Below are 23,590 nucleotides of genomic sequence, written 5' to 3' on the forward strand. Positions count from 1 at the left end.
GATATGAGTTGAATATTGATTAGAAAACCCTGTAGAGTCGAGTGGACCCATAGGATAGGAGAACTCACTGAGATTATTATCTCATCCCATTATTGTTGTTATTTTTCAGGTAATCCTTGCAGGTTGAATCTAAGAGAAGCTGTTTATGGATGTTTCAAGGGATGCTTTTTATCATGATCTTCCGCTGTGGAATTTTGTGCAATGAAGATGTTGCACATAGTTCTTAGATTTTTATTATTTAGGCACTATTGTATAACATGTTCCATTGATGTTTTTAGTTTGGACATGTGTATATATATATATATATATATATATATATATATATATATATTGATGCCATTAGGCACTTATGTTGGATCAGTACCAATTATTAACACTTGTATGATATTATTCTAGATATATATTATACGGGTTGTTACAGACCGTGCCTTATCTGATGCAAGACCTTGGATCTCTTTGACTCATCTGCTACTTTGTCTTTGTGCTTAATTGTTATTTTGTTATTATTGTCTATGTCTGATGTTTTGTTCCGAGTTAATCAAGGAATATTTTATCTGATACATGGGAAGACACTGAAGACTGCTAGCTATTGGAGTGCTTACTTGGATATGGATATCTTTATTTGATGTCTTAATCTTCATGATGTCTGGATATTTCTCATTGCTTATTGCTTGATTAAAGTCCAAAGGAAAATGGGTTTCTATATGACATTCTTGTCTGTTGGATTGCATACCATTGGTCAGATCTTTTCAACTCTTAACTTTTAATTTTTGCTTAGGGTAGTCTCTTCATCTCCTCCCACTTCTTAAATTCCAAAATCTCTTAATCTTTTCAAAAACTTTCGTTACTTGTGATTTCAAACTTAGACATGTTTTGATGATTAGAAACTTTTGGCCTTATGTCATTACATTTTTAAACTTCTTTTCTTAAATCAAATTTGTAAATAAACTTAACCATGTTGACTTAGATTTCAAAAGACAAAAAGAACTAACAACCTCATTCAAATCTTTGGTCTCTTGTGCCTTTTCATTTAAACTTTTGTTAAAATCAATTCACCAACTTCTTTGAAATTTTTACCACGGACTACGGGGTTTTGATCCCTCATTTTTATGTTGGTACGTAGGCATAAGACCGAAGGTCTTGTCAAACACAAAAATATAATCAATGAATTTTTTTCTCATCCTCACACTCTATATTTTATCAAACATCATTTATACCCAAAGACATATACACACAAAAAAGGGCTCCGTATGACTACCTATGACACTTTTGATGCTAACACCTTCCCTCTGTAACCAATCCTCTTACCTGTAATCTCTGACATTTTATTAGTTTTGATTTGAAAACTTTTTATCTTTGGGTTTTGTTCGTACTTTTCCTTTTTCCTTTGGAAACAATAAAAGCGCGGTGGCGACTCTGGTTTTATTGACGTTAAGCTTATCCATAGCTTGATGGTCACGAATTTACCGTTACATATACCCAGTGTGATTGAATGTGTCTGATTAGGCGAGGAAGAACTGCATTAGAGCGTTGTGATAAGCCAAGAACGCGGGGTTCTCTGTCTTTTGTAAGGTAACATGGAGGTATCGTAGGATTTACAAGAAGACAATGAAAAATTTGTGAGTGAAAATTATGCCTTCAAATTGTTGCTTCCACGGGAGAAAATTATTCTCTTCAAACTTCAGCATAACGTGTTGAGTGAAAGTCTTGAAGATGTTCTTCGTATTGGAGGTTAGAGACGCAGATGATGTGCGCTCAGTGTTGGTTGAAGTTTTTTTGGACACCATGGAAAGGGATCAAACTCAAGCTCTTGATATCATAATAGAAAAGGAGAAATAGAAGTAGAGAGTGCAAGAGTTTGTTTTCATTACAACTGAATTATGATTTTGCTATTCAAAGTTAGTTACAAATGGAAAGGGATTGAGCTTATACAATTCAGTAGACTCTGCTAGAGGGTTTGTTACTTATTGTAACTGAACTGATAATTCAGTAGAATATGATATAACTCAACTTGGTTTATGATAACCACTTTCATGATTGTTTTGTTGTTGTATTAGAGTTTCCACCGCTAGTAAAGGTTATTTGATGATTGTTGTTTCCTAAGTGGTCATTGGAAAGTTTTACGGTCTTATAGTTTTAATCAGGATTTAAAAGTCAAATGTCATTAATATTTATTTTTCTGTCATCTGCTTTGTGGAATTGTATTTTCATTGGTTTTTCAACACAAATCAACCTTAGTCATCTGCTTTGTGGAATTGTATTTTTATTGGTATTTCAACACAAATCAACCTTACACAAGAAGAGACAAATTCTTTGGTGTCCTTTTGAGGACTAGCATCCTACCAACAGTTTAGATCCTCTTGTCAGTAATCTCAATGGATGACAAACATGATAAAAAGTTTTCTTGTTTCATTTGTTGTTTTAAATTTTTATCTACAAAATTCATTTTGTTTCCTATTTTTAAATGTGTAAAAAGACAGGTAAAGTTTTGTAATCAAACAGACTCTAGAAATTTCCAACATTAATATTATCCACAATTTACAACAAGAAACATGCAATTGCTTTAAAATCCAAGCAGCAAAACTATGGCTTAATAGGTGGACCAGCATATACACCACTATTCATATAAAGATCACTAGGTTCTGTCTCTGCAAGCCAAGCATATTCATCCTCTTCACCGACACATACAGGTCCATTTCCCGCAGCTGCAAAAGCCACGCATCAAGAAAATCACTCACAGTTGATGGAGTATTCGGGTGGATTGCGAAACAATATATTAATGGAAAAATGTAATTAATACTTTATTGATATTCTAAAATAACAAACTTAATATGATAAACAAATAATCTAAACAAAGGGAGTGACATTTCGATTGAAGGAGATTTAGCCTTAATACTTTAAAAACTTAGAAATGGAGCGACATTTCTAAGAAGTTACTTACAGAATGTTGAATAAGGATAGTCGTGATAATAAGTACACTTCCTTCCTTCATATTCTTTGTAAGGAGGCGCGAGAATGTCCAGCATCGCACAAGGTCTTACTGCTGTGAAACAGTGAAGATTTCCACCATGCTTTGGATATAAAACCGATGGCTCACACGGTGCATTCAAAACCTTATCAACTGCTAACTTTGCTAGTCTTACTGCAACAAAGAAAAATCAAAACTAAAACATAAACTCAATTATCAAGTAGATTTGAAATATGGATGCAAAAGGGAAGGGTGAAGAAGCCATTAAACATGATGATTTTTATATAACAGACTACCCTAAACTTAGGTAACAAACTCTTTTCACCCGACACATCATTATTCCCTTTCTTCCCTCTTTTATTCTCCTAACATAAATTTTCACACTGTTGGCTAGGAAAAATGAGTCACATGAGCCCATAGTTGGGGTCCTAACATTGCCTCCCTCTTGGAAAACAAACTTGTCCTCAAGTCTGAGCTTAGGACATCACTCCTAACATTGAATTCTTGTGCGGCATTGACATGAACAACTTCCAAAGAATCCATATATGAACAACAAAACAGAGGTTACAGGGATCACAATTATCAATAATGAAGTCAAGGACAAATTGTAGCGGCAACAGTTGTTGAAGACCAAGTTTCTTTCTCCACAATCCCACAATTGGGAGTTAGATGAGCCAGTTTCAATCCTTTGAACCCTTCACAGCGTTTGGGTGGCAGCCTGCAGTTACTTTCGTCTACTTGCAGATGAACTAATTCATCATCCATCATATTTTAATCTAGGAAGTAACAAGCTCATTTAAAGCACCCAATGTATCCCGACTGTTGCCTCTCTTTGGCAAAATGGTAGATCATTTGTTAATTCACGGGAGACAGGAAGAAAATCTGCACAACATCTCTCCTGCTTATTGCTGCTGCAATTAGTCCTTCCAAAAATCTCAAAATAGTTAAAGAAATTTAAAGCCTCTCAGAAATATGAGAGCAGTTGAGATTATAGTCTTCTTCCAAGTAAAATACACATTGGCCCCCACATAAACCTTTTACCATTCGTTTACTACTGGACACAAACATGTAAAACACTTCAGCTGTATATTGAAAATTAGCTAGTGGAAGGAACCAACACATGATCACCATACCCAACGAAAACAAGAATGATGTGTAGGTTAAATCTTTAAGCACAAGCTACATCAACTTCATTGAACATATATATAATAGCTCTAACACCTTTCTGTTTTTTAAGATGCAACCACTGAGCCAACTAAGGTTGATCCAGCACCCAATGCAGTTATTGTCTCCAAGTGGGAAATGGCAGTCGCATGTGTTGGTGCAGGACCATGAATGAAAATAAGGCCCATCCCAAAAGTTTGAGCCATAATCTTTTTAAGCCCAAAAGCATGTGTTGAAGAAGTCACCTTATTGCAGTGTGTTATCGATGGCAGACCATGGCGGAGAGCCAAAATTCCGACATGAGACGCCGCCATCCTTCACAAATTGACCATGGCTGAGCCAAAAAATCACCACCAATATCTTAATGTCAGACGAATTCCAATTTTCACAAGATTTCGTAGCACCACATTTCTTCGGCTTAAGACATACCATTTTTACTTGCCATACCCTTCTGTTTGGAACCAAGGCAATATCACCACACTTGGCTAAGCCCATTAGGTGTAAGATTTGACCGAGCTTACAGAATAACACCTTTGCTCCTACCTTCTATAAAACTCCGAACTGAAACTACCACGAAAGGTACCCACTCAGTTTAGATGGACTCTTTTGCCATCGTTTAAGGTTGTGGATGAGCCGCCCGCCCACAAACTAGTGTCTGAAGGCTTTGGTGGCGGTGTGATTATGAAGGAACGATACACCACTTGGCTCATTTGTGATCTATCTTCCACCTTATTCAAAGTCAAATCTACCGTTGGGCTCGTTTGTGATCCATCTTCCTCCTTATTCAAAGTCAAATCTTTGAAGGTGGGATCGACATTCCTTATTTCTATTCAACAGCATAGCATTCCAATAGTTCTCTGATTTTGGCTAAGTTATTGTTGATTTTTTGCCTTGGAATGAAAAGCAAAAAATGGATTGATCCGATCCAATTAAATATCTGCGATCAATCCTAAACCAGATGGGTCTTTTTTATTTTGATATATGAAGTATTAGATTTCACTAAGTTAATTCCTAAAAAATACTCAATCAAAACATTCGGACTTACTTCAATAAAGGAAGTGGTGTGACTGCGAACGAACGATGCCCCATTTTGGCGCATTTGTGATCTATCTTCCTCCTTATTCAAAGTAAAATCTTAGAAAGTGTGCAGCCATGGGGGTTTCTTTATCAGTCGTATGTTTTCTCAAGCAGGTCGATTTCCATAGTCCCATGCCATGGAGGAGCAACCACGATCAGATCAATGTCACTGGTTCCGGTGGTGATGTGTCAGCAACCACCTTCTGTGCTATACGTAACTCTCCAACCATCGCCAGCAAGCCTCCGACCGGTGGCGATGCCTGTGGAGGTTTTGATCGTGGGACCAGCCGTGGAAGGGTCGTCATCGTCGAGAGTGAGCCTGGGTTTGCAGGTTTCGATGAAAAGATGTGATTACAATGAGGTTCTTTGTTATTTTGAGCTCTCCCTTACTTCCCCTTTTACTACTACGATGCCCATTTTCTCCCTTATTTGTGATGGTTTCAACAGTTTCTTTGACACCTCGCTCTCATGTGTTTTTGGACACATTTATGGATTCGTTCATGGTTTTCATTGCGGTTGCAGTCTCCGATGCAGTTGCTGTTGCGGGTATTCCAATTGCAGTCATTGTGGTTGCTACGATGCGTATTGCGGCCGTTGTGGTGTGAATTTTAATTGAGAAGAGTTTGAAACACACTTTTAAAAAACACTTAATGTTAAGATTTTTTAGAAGTAAATTAAGTTTTGGGGTTCTGACTTTTGAGTTTTGAAGAAAATACTTGAAGAAATCATGATGAAGTTGTCTGATGTGATTCCTAATGTTGATTTCAAATCACACTGCAACTGCAGTCTGATGCAGTTACGGAGAATACTGCATCAGCAATATTGCGGGCGCAATCTAAAACCATTGTTAAGGAGCCTCCATTGATGGACGATTTTGCGATTCTCTATTTTCCTTCTCATATGCAATGTTTCTCTGTCCTTAGCCAATTATACTTTCCCCGCGCCCCTCGCTTCTACTCTTACCCAGGTTTTTGGTCAACATTGCAACCAACTTCCCAAGATTTTCTTTTTGCATCATCTAGACCTCTAAAAAAATCATCCCATAGCTTCTAGTCTTGCCTCCATTTTCCTGATGTGGGAATTTTCCTTTTCTTCGTATTCTTCCTAAAGTGTTGGTTAACACTCCTATCAAGACGAATCCAGCAATCCAGCAGGTTGGATCAATTTGAAGTGAACCCGATTCACATGGTAGCATTTAACAGAGAAATTATATCAATAATGAAAAAATAAGTATATTATTTCTAAAATTGTAAGATAACTATAAAAGGATAAATATCCTAATGCCCACAGAGCTAAGCTCCTACAAAGAGCTATCGATAGCGGCCCGGAGCGGTTCGCGTCTCAGTTTGAGATATCAGACGGTATTTGATGTTTAGCGGGTAGTGGGAGCAGAGCGCTTTCCGACCCAAGCAGGTTTGAACTGTTTTGAAAGCGAAAACTCAGATTTACCCTTAAAATAAATAAACGTTGGAGGAGTTTTGTGAAATTTTTCCAATTTGCCCTTAACTCAGAACACAAAACAGAGGATTCAATCTTCTTCTCACACGCTTTCGCTTCAGTTTTCAGAGTTTTCTTCTCACGATCTTCTTTCCAGTGCAGCCTCTTTCTGCTCTGTTTCTCAGTGCCGCCGCCTCGGTCTACTTTGTTTCTTAGTGTCGCCGTCTGCAATCCCCTCTTCTCAAATTGGTTTTTACCTCTCTGATCTTCTTTTCTTCTTTATTTTCTTTTTCTTTCTTTCTTTTCTCTTTTTCTTATTTCTTTTCTTTGTTACTCTGTTTTTTTTTGTCTCTTTTCTCCTTCTTTCTTTTCTCTTCTTTCTTCGTGTTGTCCTCTGTTTTTTTTTAATTCATATTGTTCTTTTTTCTTTAAGTGAAGTCATTTAATAACTCTATTCCTCTTCCTCCTCTTTCATTTATTTGGTTTTACATTAAATATATGTTTTATAGATTATTCATATAATTAGTCTAAAAAATAGTCAAATTGTGGTTATCCTTCTATCTCATTTTTGGAGTCCGCCGCTCTGCCCCGCTAACTGGGACTGATAACTCTGCCCCTACATAGAACAATATTTTGTCCATAAGCACTTGGCATTTAAGTGCTTATGCTATAAGGGCTTAATTGAGCTGTTTATCTAAACAGAGCCTTCTAAGTACATGCAATATACTATACAAGTCATACCTTGAGGATGTCCTGGTCCCTTGCTTTCTACAATGCAGGGTGGCTCGACCCAATCATAAGCTTTCACATGTAAAGATCCATAGAGAAGTTTGCTAAATACAGTCATTCCCGGATGGTCATGAAGTGGAATAACTGAAGAAGTTGGAAAACAAAATATACACATCTGCACCAATTGACACATTATTTTAAGTGTAAACGTAATTTCATACAGTTTAAACAACATATGAAAATCTCTAGAATTGATATTATGATACAAACATCGTGACTAACTGAATAACAAGATCGCAACGAACAGTTTGGCTATATTTGACTGACAAGACACATCATCAATTAGGTGAAATTCAAAAATAATGAAAAAATAATAAATTAACATACACAGGCATAGACATGAAGCTTGCATCTTAGTAGACACAGTTCACTGATGCCATAGAGTCTTAATACAAACATGCACAAACTGATTATCATAGTGCCGACAAAGAGATTATTAATGGTCGCCATGGCTGATTATATAACTTATGGTAGAAAAACAATTTAAGCCTGGAAACATATCATGGTCTTACAACTTATGAGCTGCGTGCTTTTACATGCAATACAACACTTACTCTTTGATGTACACTCAAAAGTACTAACAAGCTGCTAAAGCTCACCGTAAAACTATCAGATTCATGAATGTCGATGTATGTTATTGGCTTAGCCCATCGAGCTATTCTATTCTGTTGGTTAACACCGAAAAATCCAAGCCCTCGATCATCATCTGCAGCTTCCTTCTTAAGCCCAACATCAGCGGGACGAATCGTGTCTGCTATGTCATGAATCATGAACAATACTAATAGATCAATAATCCATTTACTCAAAACAGTGTAACAATATTGTGCATTTCAAAGTTCAAAAATTAATGAAAAGCATTCTGTATTTTCATAGGAAATGGCGTGATAGACTATTTATAAAAAGCCTAAGAATCAAAATAAATGTTTATTACTCTGAACAAATAGAAGAAGAAAAAAAAGGTCAGTTTCGACTCTATGACAATACTCACCTTCAACTTCCATTTGCGAGTACCATCTAACACCAAACCTCTTCCTTAATCACCAACACCATTCTTCAACAATCTAGTCAAAACCCCTTCCCCATCTTTACAATTATTAACCCAATAAAGTAAAACTACCTAGACTAATCACAATTAACAACTACCCATATTGCATTCTTAACTAGGAAGCTTATTGAAGTACATTACATTATATCACACTTGAACATAGAAACTATCTGAAAAATCAAAACCAAGAAACTCATCTATTTAACCCTAAAAAACAACACCCGCCACTAGAAATACCCATATGACCTCAAATTCTGAAATTGAACACTTGAATATTGAGAATAATGTAAGAGAGATACATACCAAGAATTAAAGAAAGCTTGTGCAAAGGTTGGGAAGAAGGAGAGGGTATTCCGGAGGGAGAGAAAGTGTTTTTACAGTGATCGTATAAACCCTGAATCTTGGAGTTTTGGTGCCTCATGCTAAAGTATCTTTGAAATGAACCCAATACCATGTCCTTCTTGCTCTCCACAACTTTGTATCCCTAACCAGTAAGAAATCCGTACGGGTCCGTCTTGATTCTCATTACTCTTATCTATTCTTTATTTGTTAAGTTTGAATATAGGTACCATATACTCTCATTTATCAAATTTAAATTTTGTCTATTTGGAATGTTACCATTTCTATATATCACAGATAGCATTAGGTAATAAGTCTTTTCATAATATCAATGGATCATTAATGTTATTTTTAATAATATGTAAGTAAATATTTTGAAAACTATCTCTCAAATAAATTATAAAACTTTGAACTTCATCGCAGCAACCAACCAATAACAACACACAACAACTTACAACAGTATGAAGAGAAAAATATATATATATATATATATATATATATATATATATATATATATATATATATATATATATATATATATATATTAAACATGAATATTTAAGTTGGATCACAAAAGATAAGGTAAAAAATGTTTACCAACTAACAAAATACTTTGAACACCTCCTTGTATTTGTAGTAGTCTAATACGGTGCATAGGGGTGAACAAGAATCGTTCACCCAGCCAAATTCGCCGGTAACCGAAAAAGAAAACCGAAATGGGCGGGTTCAAACGGTCTATCGGGCCAGTGATTAAATTTAGTAGTTTCAATTGGGTTTATATGGGCGGGTCGGGTTCAAAATTCTGAACCGCGGATACCCTAACCCATCCAATTGAGATACCCTCCTAGGGTTAGTAATTCTTTCCGGCAGTCAAAGTTCATTCTTTTTTTTTCCTGTTCTCTCACTCACACCCAATACCAATAAGCATTTTCTTGTTCTCTCACTCACCGCCGCACCTCCATGAAAATATTCTAGCTTCAATTCTCAACATCGTTCCACCACCATCATTCACCACCCACCACCTTCAACTCTCACCACCATAAAATCCTAGATCTAACGATCACCACCCATCATTAGTCCACCACCATCATTCACGATAACCGCACCACCGACAGAGACTGAAGAATCTGCTGATTAGAAACCACAAGAGGGCTTTATGACTCTATCAACAGAAGTATGCCCCTTTTCGGGAATGAATTTGCTACCTTTATTATTTGTGGCACTGTTTTTCTTCTAGAGTTTAGTTTTATACATGATATTTGTGTAAATAGTTCTTCACTATCAGGATCAGTTATATGATTTAGATTCTTCCTTTTATATGTGCTTCATATGTTAACATTACAAGTTATGACATTTCATTCTTGTTCAGATGCGGTGCTTGAAAGAGTTGCAATAGAAAAGAGGCTGTCACTAGTCAAAGCATGGGAAGAAAGTGAAAAGTCTAAAGCATAAAACAAGTAACAGCTTGCACTATTTATTGCTTTTTTCATACTTTAAGTTTTTTTTACATACTTTAAGTGCTTTTCTTATGACCTTTCAAATTGTTTTTATAAATTATCTTGTTGAACTTATAATTAAAAGTAAATTATGTTGGTTAATAAGTTGAAGTAAGTTAATACAAACATTCTTAAGTCATTGTAGAAATTCAATACATTTCATTTTCAACTCAAATAGCTATCAGCTATTTTCATGTCTAATGACTTTTTTCAAATAGCCAATTTTTAATTGATTTCTATTTTAAATTTTGCAACCTGCTTTTCCTTCAATTCATGTATAATTCCCTAAATTTTGTTCTATAAAGTATATTTTGTTTACTCTACTCAGTTTCAAAATGACATGTCCTTATTGTATTGTAATGTTATAGTTTAGCTTTATGGTTATGACTTGTGAGATGTATATTGTATTGTTACAGGAACTTTTCTTATAACTCGTGAAATTTGCAAGCATCTAACAAGAGGAGTATGTTGAAAGAAGAAATTGAAAAGTCTAAAGCAGAAAAACTTACACCATTTATTGCTTTTTTTCATACTTTAAGTGTTTTTCTTAGGACCTTTCAAATTGTTTTTACAAATTATCTTGTTGAACTTATAATTAAAAGTAAATTATATTGGTTAATAAGCTGAAGTAAGTTAATCGAAACATTCTTAAGTCATTGTAGAAATTCAGTACATTTCATTTTCAACTCAAATAACTATCATCTATTTTCATGTTATTTTATCTGTTAATGACTTTTTTCAAATAGCCAATTTTTACTTGATTTCTATTTTATATCTTGCAACCTGCTTTTCCTTCAATTCATGTATAATTCCCTAAATTTTGTTCTATAAAGTATATTTTGTTTACTCTACTCAATTTCAAAATGACATGTCCTTATTGTATTGTAATGTTATAGTTTAGCTTTATGGTTATGACTTGTGAGATGTATATTGTATTGTTACAGGAACTTTTCTTATTACTCGTGAAATTTGCAAGCATCTAACAAGAGAGTGTATGTTGAAAGAAGAAATTGAAAAGTCTAAAGAAGAAAACAAGTAACAACTTGCACCATTTATTGCTTTTTTTCATACTTTAAGTGTTTTTCTTAGGACCTTTCAAATTGTTTTTATAAATTATCTTGTTGAACTTATAATTAAAAGTAAATTATGTTGGTTAATAAGCTGAAGTAAGTTAATCCAAACATTCTTAAGTCATTGTAGAAATTCAGTACATTTCATTTTCAACTCAAATAACTATCATCTATTTTCATGTTATTTTATCTGTTAATGACTTTTTTCAAATAGCCAATTTTTACTTGATTTCTATTTTAAATCTTGCAACCTGCTTTTCCTTCAATTCATGTATAATTCCCTAAATTTTGTTCTATAAAGTATATTTTGTTTACTCTACTCAGTTTCAAAATGACATGTCCTTATTGTATTGTAATGTTATAGTTTAGCTTTATGGTTATGACTTGTGAGATGTATATTGTATTGTTACAGGAACTTTTCTTATTACTCGTGAAATTTGCAAGCATCTAACAAGAGAGTGTATGTTGAAAGAAGAAATTGAAAAGTCTAAAGAAGAAAACAAGTAACAGCTTGCACCATTTATTGCTTTTTTTCATACTTTAAGTGTTTTTCTTAGGACCTTTCAAATTGTTTTTACAAATTATCTTGTTGAACTTATAATTAAAAGTAAATTATGTTGGTTAATAAGCTGAAGTAAGTTAATCCAAACATTCTTAAGTCATTGTAGAAATTCAGTACATTTCATTTTCAACTCAAATAGCTATCATCTATTTTCATGTTATTTTATCTGTTAATGACTTTTTTCAAATAGTCAATTTTTACTTGATTTCTATTTTAAATTTTGCAACCTGCTTTTCCTTCAATTCATGTATAATTCCCTAAATTTTGTTCTATAAAGTATATTTTGTTTACTCTACTCAGTTTCAAAATGACATGTCCTTATTGTATTGTAATGTTATAGTTTAGCTTTATGGTTATGACTTGTGAGATGTATATTGTATTGTTACAGGAACTTTTCTTATTACTCGTGAAATTTGCAAGCATCTAACAAGAGAGTGTATGTTGAAAGAAGAAATTGAAAAGTCTAAAGAAGAAAACAAGTAACAGCTTGCACCATTTATTGCTTTTTTTCATACTTTAAGTGTTTTTCTTAGGACCTTTCAAATTGTTTTTACAAATTATCTTGTTGAACTTATAATTAAAAGTAAATTATGTTGGTTAATAAGCTGAAGTAAGTTAATCCAAACATTCTTAAGTCATTGTAGAAATTCAGTACATTTCATTTTCAACTCAAATAGCTATCATCTATTTTCATGTTATTTTATCTGTTAATGACTTTTTTCAAATAGTCAATTTTTACTTGATTTCTATTTTAAATTTTGCAACCTGCTTTTCCTTCAATTCATGTATAATTCCCTAAATTTTGTTCTATAAAGTATATTTTGTTTACTCTACTCAGTTTCAAAATGACATGTCCTTATTGTATTGTAATGTTATAGTTTAGCTTTATGGTTATGACTTGTGAGATGTATATTGTATTGTTACAGGAACTTTTCTTATAACTCGTGAAATTTGCAAGCATCTAACAAGAGAGTGTATGTTGAAAGAAGAAATTGAAAAGTCTAAAGCAGAAAACAAGTAAGAGCTTGCACCATTTATTGCTTTTTTTCATACTTTAAGTGCTTTTCTTAGGACCTTTCAAATTGTTTTTACAAATTATCTTGTTGAACTTATAATTAAAAGTAAATTATGTTGGTTAATAAGTTGAAGTAAGTTAATCCAAACATTCTTAAGTCATTGTAGAAATTCAGTGCATTTCATTTTCAACTCAAATAGCTATCATCTATTTTCATGTTATTTTATCTGTTAATGACTTTTATCAAATAGCCAAATTTTACTTGATTTCTATTTTAAATTTTGCAACCTGCTTTTCCTTCAATTATGTTGATTATGGCTCCTTCATTTTTCAGTGATGGGTCAGCCTAATCAAACTATACCTACTCAATATGTCATGAATGAAGTTGGTTCAACAGCAAGAACTGAAGTTGTTGGAGCAGAATTAGTTAATACCCAACCTACAAAGAAGAGGAAAGCTAGTGCAAGTGGTTCTAGGCAATCATCTGCTTGTTGGGAGCACTTTATTAGATTACCAGATGACTTAGTTGATACACCAACTGCAGCTTGTAAACACTGCCACAAAAAATACCTATGTGACCCTAGGACTCATGGCACCACCAACATGAACCATCACATTCTAAAATGTGCAAAGAAGCCTAGAACCACTGATCCCACCCAAACTATTCTGACATACCCCTCTGCAGAAGGATCTAGTTTGGGTCATGTTAGCTCTAAATTTGACAAGCAAGCTTGTAGAAAAGCTTTGTCAATTTTTGTGGTTCTAGATGAACAACCATTTAGTGCAGTTGAGGGGGAAGGTTTTAAGTACTATTCTAAAGTAATGCAGCCCCAGTTTACTCTCCCATCTAGGCGTACAGTAGCTAGAGACTGTTTTCAGCTACACTTGGATGAGAAACAAAAACTAAAAGCCTTCTTTAAGTCTGACTGCAATAGAGTAGCACTTACTACTGATTGTTGGACTTCTATCCAAAATCAAAACTACTTAACCCTTACGGCACACTTTGTGGATAACGAATGGAACTATCAAAAGAGAATTATAAGCTTCACAGTTATTCCAAACCACAAGGGTGATACGGTAGGTAGGAAGATTGAAGAGGTGTTAAGGGATTGAGGAATTAGGAATGTGTCTACCATAATTGTTGATAATGCAACTTCAAATGATGTAGCTGTAGCATATTTGCATAGAAAAATATCAAATATGAATGGGATGATGGGGGATGGAAAATGTTTTCATATGAGGTGCGCTGCTCACATATTGAATTTGGTGGTAAATAAGGGTTTGAAAGATAAGCATTTGTCTATTACTAGTGTTAGGGATGCTGTTAGATTTGTCAAGTCCTCGCCTCATAGGGCAGCCAAGTTTAAAGAGTGCATTGAATTTGCTGGAATAACTTGTAAAAAACTAGTATGTCTCGATGTTTCAACTCGTTGGAACGCGACATATTTGATGCTTGAGGCTGCAGAGAAGTTTCAAGTTGCTTTTGATAAGCTTGAGTATGAAGAGTCAAGCTATAGGGAGTTCTTTGGAAAAGGTAGTCCTCCTAGTAGTGATGATTGGGACATTGTTAGAGCTTTTATCTCTTTTTAAAAGTTATTCTATGAAGCAACTAATGTTTTTTCCACCTCTCAAAGTGTGAGTTTGCATAGTGCTTTTCACCAAGTGTTTGTGATCTATTGTGAGCTGAAGCAAGCTACTATGAACTTGAATGGTGTTTTTGCAAGTGTGGGTGGGGACATGATGGAAAAGTATAATAGATATTGGGGGTGTGCTACTAAGATGAACAAGTTGATTTATTTTGGAATTATTTTGGATCCAAGATACAAGTTGAGTTATATTGAGTGGACTTTTAAGGATATGTATGGAGTTGGATCTGTGTTTGCTACCGGGTTGATCAAATCTATAAAAGAGAGCTTACAAAAATTGTATGATTGGTATAAGCAAGCTTATGACCAAAATCATAATAGACAACCTCTTGGTAGTGGTGAAAACAATGTTTCCAATGATGAAACAACAGCTGGTCGTCCATCACTAATGGCTAGAGCCGATGCTTTTGAGCAACATTTAGAGGAACAAGACTCGATTGATCAACAAAATGAGCTTGAGGGTTTTTACTCTAGTAAGTGTGTCAAAAGGGATCCTAAATTTGACCTTCTTGTGTGGTGGAAACACAATTCAACACAATATCCTATTTTATCTACAATAGCTAAAGATATTTTTGTCACACCAGTGTCTACGGTTGCATCAGAAAGTGCCTTTAGTACGGGAGGGAGAGTCTTAGAAACTTATAGGAGCTCCCTAAAACCTGAAATGGCAGAGGCATTAATTTGCACCCAGAATTGGTTAAAGCCGTCTTTTACCTATTTCAAAGACTTGAACATCATGGAAGATTTTGAGCTTTCTGAAGATATTATAGCAGGTAAAATTATTTTTAAAAATGTTATATCTTTATTTCATAATTGTTACATATTTATAAAAAAATGTTTATTTCATTATTTTAGAATTTGAAGAAATTTCTTCTACAGCAAGAAGAGGATCTTTACCGTCTCAGCCACAACCTTCTGGTTGTGCTTGAAAAATATGGAGGTATATTTACTTTATTAATTTGATTTATTTATTACTTTATTCCTTTTTAAAGCTTAATATTTTCTTGTTTAATTTTTCAGTTCAACTATGTTTTTTGAAGTCATATGTGACTTATATTTTGTGACTACTCAATGGTCAAACAATATATATTTTGTCATGTGGATTTTGAAGATATTCAAGCTAGCCAAATTTTGGTATGCATCAAACAATATATTATTGTATTAATTATCATTAGTGGTTTTTTAGTTGGATTTACTACTAATTAATTATGAATTGAAGTTGGTAATGTCATGGTCGGTTGTCCATTAGTTATATGAAGTATTGCTAATTGTGTCAATAGAATATTTTGAGGCCATGCAGGAACAACTTGGTAAAACTGTGACGATATGCTATATAGCCAGGATCAATTGATACATTTTGCACCATCTTGGTAAATGAGCAGCAACATATGCCATATAGGATCAACTTGGTAAATGAGTAGCAATAGAGGCCGTGCAGGAACAGCTTGGGTTGCAGCAAATGCAAGGTAAGGTAAGGGTATGATTTAACATTCTTGTTTTTAGGCTTACTGTAGTTATCATTTTAATAGGTCAATATGAAGTATTGCATACATTAAAAACTTATGCCATACCTAGATTGCCTAGCTGATCCATTACAGACTGGCCAACAGAACATTCTAGCTTACGCAATCGCAGAATTCCAGTTGTTATACAACCCATGGATTCAATTTCAGGTTTGCATAAAAAAGTGAGGCTCTGGAACTCATCCTTGGATATGGCCCTGTTTGGATAAGCAACATAATCTGCAGCTTATGTTACTTTCAAAACTTTAGTTAATGGTCACTTTCAATTGATGATAAGATATTCTGACGTGTGCCTAAAATACACGGTAGTTACTAGTTAGAGTAAGTTGTTGACAGCAAAATGAAAGGGAAGTGTAAAGTTATTGTAACCATCATTTTGGACTGGTAATTTGCAACTGTATATATTTACTGAAGAGAGAGCATGGTAATATTTAAGTAACATAATTTGGGTTCCAGTAGTTGGATAAGCAACCATTCTAGTAGTTAGAGTAAGTCTGAGTTTTGGAATATGGCCCTGTTTGGATAAGCAACATAATCTGCAGCTTATAGCATAAGTGTTTATCATATAGCTGTGATTCTTGGTTCTATTTAAGTAAGTTATTTAAACTTTATTATTTAATAGTGGTCCCTGTTTTGTTTCATGTTTGTTTAATAGTGGTCATAATATACTTATTTGATTTTTGTTTAACAGGTTCAGATTTTGTAGTCCATTTCAATTTCTCTTATGTGGTTATGTGGTTTAACAGGTTCAAATTTTGTGGTCCATTTCATGTTTCTGTTTATGTGGTTATGTGGTTTCTTTTAGTGTGACTAAAATGTAGTTTAATTTTGACAAGATTTGGCAACAACTTGTGTGAAGGTTCTTGGAAATGATAATGTTCGTCAAACACCCTGTCAAAAATTAGCATTTACATATGACAATACCAACTTATGTATTTGATAACATTTACTCATAACAAAAATATTTCAATGTTGTATTAATTTGGATTTATATTATATTTAATCATCTAAACTAGACATTGATAGTTTATATCCATTGGTCATGTGAACAATTATTGAATTTTTAGATTAGCTTATATCCATTGGTAAAATAAAATTTAAAGAATTTTTTAAGAAATAATTTAAAAATATTTTTGGGATTAAATATTGGATTAGTCTATTAACCCGAAATACCCGTATGTATTAACCTGAAACCCGTTAAAACCGTATTTAAATTTGGGCGGAAATGGGTCTTTAAAAGCTACCCGCGGTTTGGGTTAGGTGGTGGTTTTGGGCCCGAACCCGCCCAACCCGACCCGTTGTCCAACCCTAACGGTGCATTATCTTTGTCATGTATTAAGATTTTCATACCACTTTTGCTCTTAACTCTTGAAATTGCAACATATAATTGGCCATGACTAAAAATAGGAGTATGAAAATACAATCTAACATTATCAAGTAATTGACCTTGAGATTTATTAATTGTCATTTCGTATGAGACAATGATCGGAACTTGTCTCCTAATCAACTTGAATGGCCAATGTGACTCGGAAGGTAACATAGACATTCGGGAATGTAAAAAATATTACCTATGTTTTTTCCAGACATAATTTTTGCCTCAATAATGTGATTCGCTAACCTTGTAACAATTAATTTTATTTCATTGCACAACCCTTCAGCCTGGTCCAAATTTCTCATTAGCATAATGGGGGTACAAACCTTCAATTTGATCTTATGATTTAGTAGACCTGATGTTCTCAGTTTACTAAGAAATTATGGATTTAGCACTTCATAAGTTTCACTATAACTTATATAATTTCTATCAATTGAATCGAAACTCATATACTCTTTCTCTTGTCCTAAATAAAAACATTAAGGCATTAGTAAAAACTTAATACAATGTATTGTTGTATGTATAATTAGATTATAGTTAATGCATGTTTACCTAGAATCAAGTCTAATACATAATGATTGATTTTGTCCATTATTTCAATGGTTGAAGCAAGAATAGTTTTTCCTTGTAAGAATGCAACATCTTTATAATTTTCCAATAGATTGGAATATGTGTTATTAACAATAGCCCTTATAGGATCATCAAAACTTGATATTAATAGCTCATGAGGAACTTCTATATCAACCAAACCATCATTTGATTCACAAATTTTTCCATCCCCACATTTAAAATCTATTTTGAGAATTCAACTACTTCAATAGAACTTGTATTTCTTATTCCTTGTTGAAGTCTTATGTTTTTTATGAAGGAGAATTGCCATCCAAGGCGCAGTGGAATTTAAAAATTTCTCCATTTAGTGATCCTTACGAATGGGCATGATCAGTGATAGAATCGTTACCTCTTGTGGCGATTCAAACCTTTGGTGCAGATCTCTGATAATGATCAAAACCTTTGATACAGATCCACGGGGCGATCACGAACGTTGAACGATGACAACGTCTCTACTCAGTCCACACGAACGGATTCCTTCAATCGCAGTGCTAGCTGTTATGAATGAAGGCTTTGAGTGAGAGAGAGATACGAAATTCCAACTCTTCAGTTATGTTGTATTCCCATACAAAGCTTCTGCACAAGAGCTCTATTTATAGAACCACTTGTGTGGGCTTCAAGCCAAAAAGCCCACTTAAGTGCATTTTGGCCTATATCTCATAATATGCCAAAATCACTTAAGTATTTGGTACCTTACCATATTTCGTATTCTACTTAAGTACATTGTACCTTACGATGTTCCTTAATTATTCTATCTCTCATCAATCCGTCCTTTGTGTGTGACCCTATAGGTTTTCGCGGGGTTGGCAATTATATTAAATCACGCATTTAACATAATAAACAGTGAGCGGTATCTAGCAACACATCACTGCTACCCAAGTCACGAAAATGTCATGTGATCTGACAAAACCTCCTGTGATAATAATTATGTGTATAATTACCCCTTTGCTCTTATGTCTATATTGAACACAAGGTATAGACCGTGTCACCCTTGTCCAGTTCAATATTGGGCCCATAGACATTTATCCTGTTACGCAGGATTGGCAAATTCCATCTAGGACACTCATGTCCCTCAGCATGCTTCGTGGAGTACTCATCAACTGTCTTTATGGTCATCCAGTTACGGATAACGTTGGATCAGTAATAAAGCACTCAACTCTACATCTAGGATCCATAGTGGTTTCAGGTCGAAGAGTGGTATACACTATTATCACCATGAGAATAACTTATGACACTTTGCATAACTTTCTATATAGTATTCTCATAGCGGGTCAATCCGGTATAAATATTACTCCTAATATTCATACCTATGTTTAAGACTTGATAACTCTTTGTCCATGATCCATGAGAGGTGATCATCAGTCTACAAACATAATAGTCTTAATGCTTTAATGTTATCCCACTTCACACTAAAGCTCGACTACGGATACTTTAAGAATAGTGCCCTTATGTTTAATGTGTTCTCATGATTAAGTCACACTTAATACATTAAACGGACTATCTATTCTAGGGACTTTATTAATCAACCATAATAAAGAAAATGTCTTTTATTATTAATAAATAATTCGATACAAGTACCAAAAGTATTGGCCTCTAGGGCTTACACCAACATTTTGTTAGTGTTAGAACCTGGAAATAGTCTCATACATAAGATGAGCTTATTGATGCATGGACAATATCTTAACGACCTACTCTTGGAACAACAGGAAGAATCTGTCTAAAATCTCCTCCAAAAACAACAACTTTGCCACCAAAAATTGTATTCTGCATATTCTTTTTGCTCATGACATCTTTAAGGGTTTTATCCAATGCCTTAAAGCAGTTCTTATGAGACATGGGTGCTTCATCCCATATTATCACATTAGTTGCTTCAAATAACTGTGAATGTTTGGTGTCTTTGTCAATGTTGCAAGTAGAGTTGTCAAGTGTTGGCACAGGCATTTTGAACTTTGAGTGGGTTGTTCTTCCACCTGGTAATAATAATGAAGCTATCCCACTTGAACCAACAATAAGAATAATTTTTTTCTACAAACGAATAACACTTGGTAGTGTTCTCCACGTGAAAGTTTTAGCAGTCCCTCCATAACCATTTAAAAAAAACACCCCTCCTGTTTATTTGTTGACGGCTTCCATGATTTTATCAAAGATTGAATGTTGTTCATCTATCAATTATAATGTAAGAATTATAATTAAAAACAAACGTTTGTTTAACACAAAAGCATAGTACAAAGAAAATTAAATACATGTAAGGGCACGAAAAAGCTCATGGAAATTTTGTCTTTCAGTATCAGCATTGTAATTACGTTCGTCATAAATCAATATGTTGCCAGCGTGCCTTGTGACATATGAATATGGATAAGGCATACCTTTAAATTCACGCAAACTTCTTCAATTTGATTGCAACAGAATCTCAATCTCAATGAGTGTCAAAAAATTTATCTTTGTGTTGGCCAAGTGTAAATCTGTCAAAAATAAACCAATCAACGCTTTATACAAACACCTTGTGACTTCACCCATATGAACAACATAAATGGAACTTGCTTTATGGAATAAAAATATTATCCCACTCGATTTTAAACCAACAACATCTATCTATTATATAAGTTGCAGATGCAGACCTATAATACATACAGGAACATGAAAATTAAAATAATATATACATACAGGAAATTAAAGCGCTACATTCATATAGGAAATTAAATGGAACATCCATATCAAAATAATACATACAGCAAACATCATATAATGGAACAGCAAAAACAAGTTAGATATGGAACAACAAAATTATATAATGGGACAACAACATATAATGTAGAAGTTGCAAGTTCGTTGTAATATAGAAATTTAATAACAATACATTTGGGTGCCAACATATCGCTGTCATGTAGTTAATTGATATGTTTACCTTTATAATAATGTATTTCAAAAAATTAAATAACAATTTTTTACCTCTATTATTTGTCTTTTGCCTTTGTTGATAGAGAATACCGTCAGACAACGTCATCCAAGTTTTTTCCCAAACCTGACGTGGTCTATTGATGGTACTGAATAGTAGCATAGTAACAAATAACTTTCTCAAAAAATGACTAGAACCACAATCCTTTGCCTCATTTATAGCTGCAACATATTCCTTGTCATCATTAAGAAATCTCATTTCAAAACATGCATCCTTAAAACTATCCTGAAGCTTTCCACTCACATATTTTATATCTTCATAGCAAGTTGGTCCCATGACAACTGTTAGTATCATCCTCAAGTAATACAACTCACATGTACTTGGAGGAACCCAGATCAATCTGCCAATGGTATGTCCTCTTTTACATGGTCTCCAACATCTGTATCTTTTTTCATAAATAAACTTGGAAATAAATTGAGAGTACGTCAGGTTTTTTGCCTCTAGGTATGTCTTGTTTGCTTCCATTCATGAATTGAACATTGATTCTTTCACAGTTGGTTTGTCAAGCACTTCATTTATCATCTCATAATCAGTATAGCAAACAATATTGTCGCCCTCAAGATGGAAATACAACCTTTCAATTAAATGAGACCTACCATGAATATGAAATGGAAAAAGCCTCCAACATGTTTCACTTGGTGAAACATATCTACAATCAAGATATTGCTTGATTTCATCAACATTTTTTATCATAGAAGATCCTTCAAATTCAATTTTGACAACAAAAATGGTAATTCTATCATACCCCTTGTTAATATACTTGAACAAGTACTTCACTGAAGTACTCTGATTACATTATTCCATATTGATGTGTGGTTGAAATTTCTTCAACAAATATGGATTATAAGGAACGACATATCTATTATCAATAGCAATGTGATTTTTCATCATTTGTATCAAAATTTTAAAAAATCACTTAATTTTGAAGCTATTTCAAATAGTTTTTCATAAAAATCATTTTTGAAATACAACTTCTTAAAAATATTGTAATTCCGATTATGTTTTGATCTTTAATAATATATGTCTATGTTATAGGAGGTCAAAATTAATTTTTCAATTTAAAAAAAAACTTATAATATTTTTAAAAATGATTTTATATAATCTATTTTTAAAAATACAAAGAAAAAAAAATCCATATTTCCAAAGCTAACACAAACATGCCTTTGATAAATGCTACTTAAATATGATTAAATAAATTAAACAAACAAAATTTAATGATTATAATTAAATGAGAATATAAAATATATTTATAATATCAATGCATTATTAATTAAATTTTGTTTATTTTTAATATTTAATTTGGAAATGAAGTAAGAGAAACATATTTTTCTAAAATTTATGATTTAAAACTCCTTCCATAAGATTGTGGGTCACAAATAGAGATGGCAAAAAAAAATTTGCGATAGCGAATATCTACGGATAAAATTTGTCATAAATAGGGATGAAATCTTAAAGAATACCCACATATAAAATAAATGGATTTTTTTTATAAAGAGGGTGGAAGCCCAAAAACAAAGAGATTACACCAGAATAAATCTTGAAAACAAAGTATTATTCTCATGCATATCCATAAGTTTATAAATTTGGATAAGTGTGTGTCACCTTTACTTCCTCATGTATATCCATAAATTTGTAAATTTGGATAAGCAAAGTGAATCTATCTACATCCATGGATTTTCTAACTTTCAACAACATGGAAATAACACTGGAATCCATACTCAAATCAACTTTCATCATGCCCAGTCTCTTAGTCATCTTTAGCCCTTCATAAATCCCTTAAAGTTTTGCTCGGAAGGCGCTACAGATGTCAATATCTTTAGAAAATTCACCCTTACACTTACCATACATGTCTCAAATTGTTCCATCATAAACTGCTGCATGATTCTCCTTACTCTTTCCACCTGTATTAATTTTCACCCAATTCTCACCTAGAGGTTCCCATCTTAGCATAACTTTCGCTTACGCAACACTTAACGCCACATTATGATTACACACAACCTTAGCATACTCATCCAATCTTTGATTCATATGGAACCCTGTGTGAAAAGGTCGTTGGTATTGATCTTCATTTTCCTCCTTGTTTCGCCATATCCAAAGGCTATGAGAACCCACTGTCTAATACTTACTCCACTCATTACTCTCACTAAGATTGAGCTCTATCTAATTATCAAGCTCCAATCTAAAAAAAATCTTGTTGTAAGTTGGCTGGTACCTTGTTTTTCTAAACCTGTAAAGCCTTGTGACAGTCTCTTAGCGCGTGCAAAGTTGATTCAGTCGCACTTCCCAATCATATTATACTTTTTTGAAGATTTGCCCATAGTTTGTCATGTTCCAATAACTAGATAAAGCTTTTTAGTCTCTCATGCACTTTCAACTTCGAAATCATTTTCTACCATTGATGTCCTACGGTTGCATCTTGGTTCACCAACTCGTAATACATTTATTTAACTGAGTAATTGTCCTTACTCGACCCTCCAATGATGAACTCGTCATCTCCAAACTTGGTGTTAGAGGGATGAAGG

General features: G+C 33.7%; 2 protein-coding genes and 1 long non-coding RNA gene across 3 annotated transcripts; 1 reads left to right on the top strand and 2 right to left on the bottom strand.

The window, feature by feature from the left end:
- Positions 1-2,486: 2,486 nt before the first annotated feature.
- On the bottom strand, positions 2,487-9,075 carry LOC127098472 (plant cysteine oxidase 3). Its single transcript, XM_051037111.1, has 5 exons — positions 8,784-9,075; positions 8,035-8,186; positions 7,388-7,550; positions 2,942-3,142; positions 2,487-2,705 (listed from the first exon to the last, which is right to left on the bottom strand). Exons 1-5 carry the CDS (start codon positions 8,932-8,934, stop codon positions 2,584-2,586), a joined length of 789 nt encoding a protein of 262 aa, XP_050893068.1. The 5' UTR covers positions 8,935-9,075; the 3' UTR covers positions 2,487-2,583.
- A 614-nt stretch (positions 9,076-9,689) lies between these two features.
- On the top strand, positions 9,690-16,864 carry LOC127098560 (uncharacterized). Its single transcript, XR_007793389.1, has 11 exons — positions 9,690-9,993; positions 10,189-10,276; positions 11,260-11,350; positions 11,798-11,888; positions 12,336-12,426; positions 12,874-12,964; positions 13,297-15,381; positions 15,464-15,548; positions 15,629-15,742; positions 15,889-16,074; positions 16,282-16,864. It is a non-coding gene; the product is annotated as an uncharacterized LOC127098560 (long non-coding RNA).
- Positions 16,865-17,883: 1,019 nt separating this feature from the next.
- Positions 17,884-21,344, bottom strand: LOC127090498 (uncharacterized). The gene is made up of 4 exons (XM_051029401.1): positions 21,135-21,344; positions 19,801-20,137; positions 18,056-18,295; positions 17,884-17,969 (listed from the first exon to the last, which is right to left on the bottom strand). The coding sequence occupies exons 1-4, from the start codon at positions 21,342-21,344 to the stop codon at positions 17,884-17,886; spliced, it is 873 nt and encodes a 290-aa protein (XP_050885358.1).
- Between the last annotated feature and the right edge of the window lie 2,246 nt (positions 21,345-23,590).

Source organism: Lathyrus oleraceus, chromosome 1, assembly GCF_024323335.1.
Source record: "Lathyrus oleraceus cultivar Zhongwan6 chromosome 1, CAAS_Psat_ZW6_1.0, whole genome shotgun sequence".
Lineage (NCBI taxonomy): Eukaryota > Viridiplantae > Streptophyta > Magnoliopsida > Fabales > Fabaceae > Lathyrus > Lathyrus oleraceus.

Excerpts from the sequence above, each read along its gene's own strand:
- LOC127098472 (XM_051037111.1), bottom strand. The coding sequence starts at position 8,934 with ATGGTATTGGGTTCATTTCAAAGATACTTTAGCATGAGGCACCAAAAC. Across the intron at positions 7,551-8,034 it reads ATGAATCTGATAGTTTTACG|ATGTGTATATTTTGTTTTCC; the intron begins GTGAGCTTTAGC and ends CAATTGGTGCAG. Across the intron at positions 2,706-2,941 it reads CTATCCTTATTCAACATTCT|CTGCGGGAAATGGACCTGTA; the intron begins GTAAGTAACTTC and ends TGGCTTTTGCAG.
- LOC127090498 (XM_051029401.1), bottom strand. The coding sequence starts at position 21,344 with ATGGGACCAACTTGCTATGAAGATATAAAATATGTGAGTGGAAAGCTT. Across the intron at positions 20,138-21,134 it reads CCATCAATAGACCACGTCAG|AAAAAAATTATTCTTATTGT; the intron begins GTTTGGGAAAAA and ends ATTCGTTTGTAG. Across the intron at positions 18,296-19,800 it reads TCCTGTTGTTCCAAGAGTAG|ATTTTAAATGTGGGGATGGA; the intron begins GTCGTTAAGATA and ends TTCTCAAAATAG.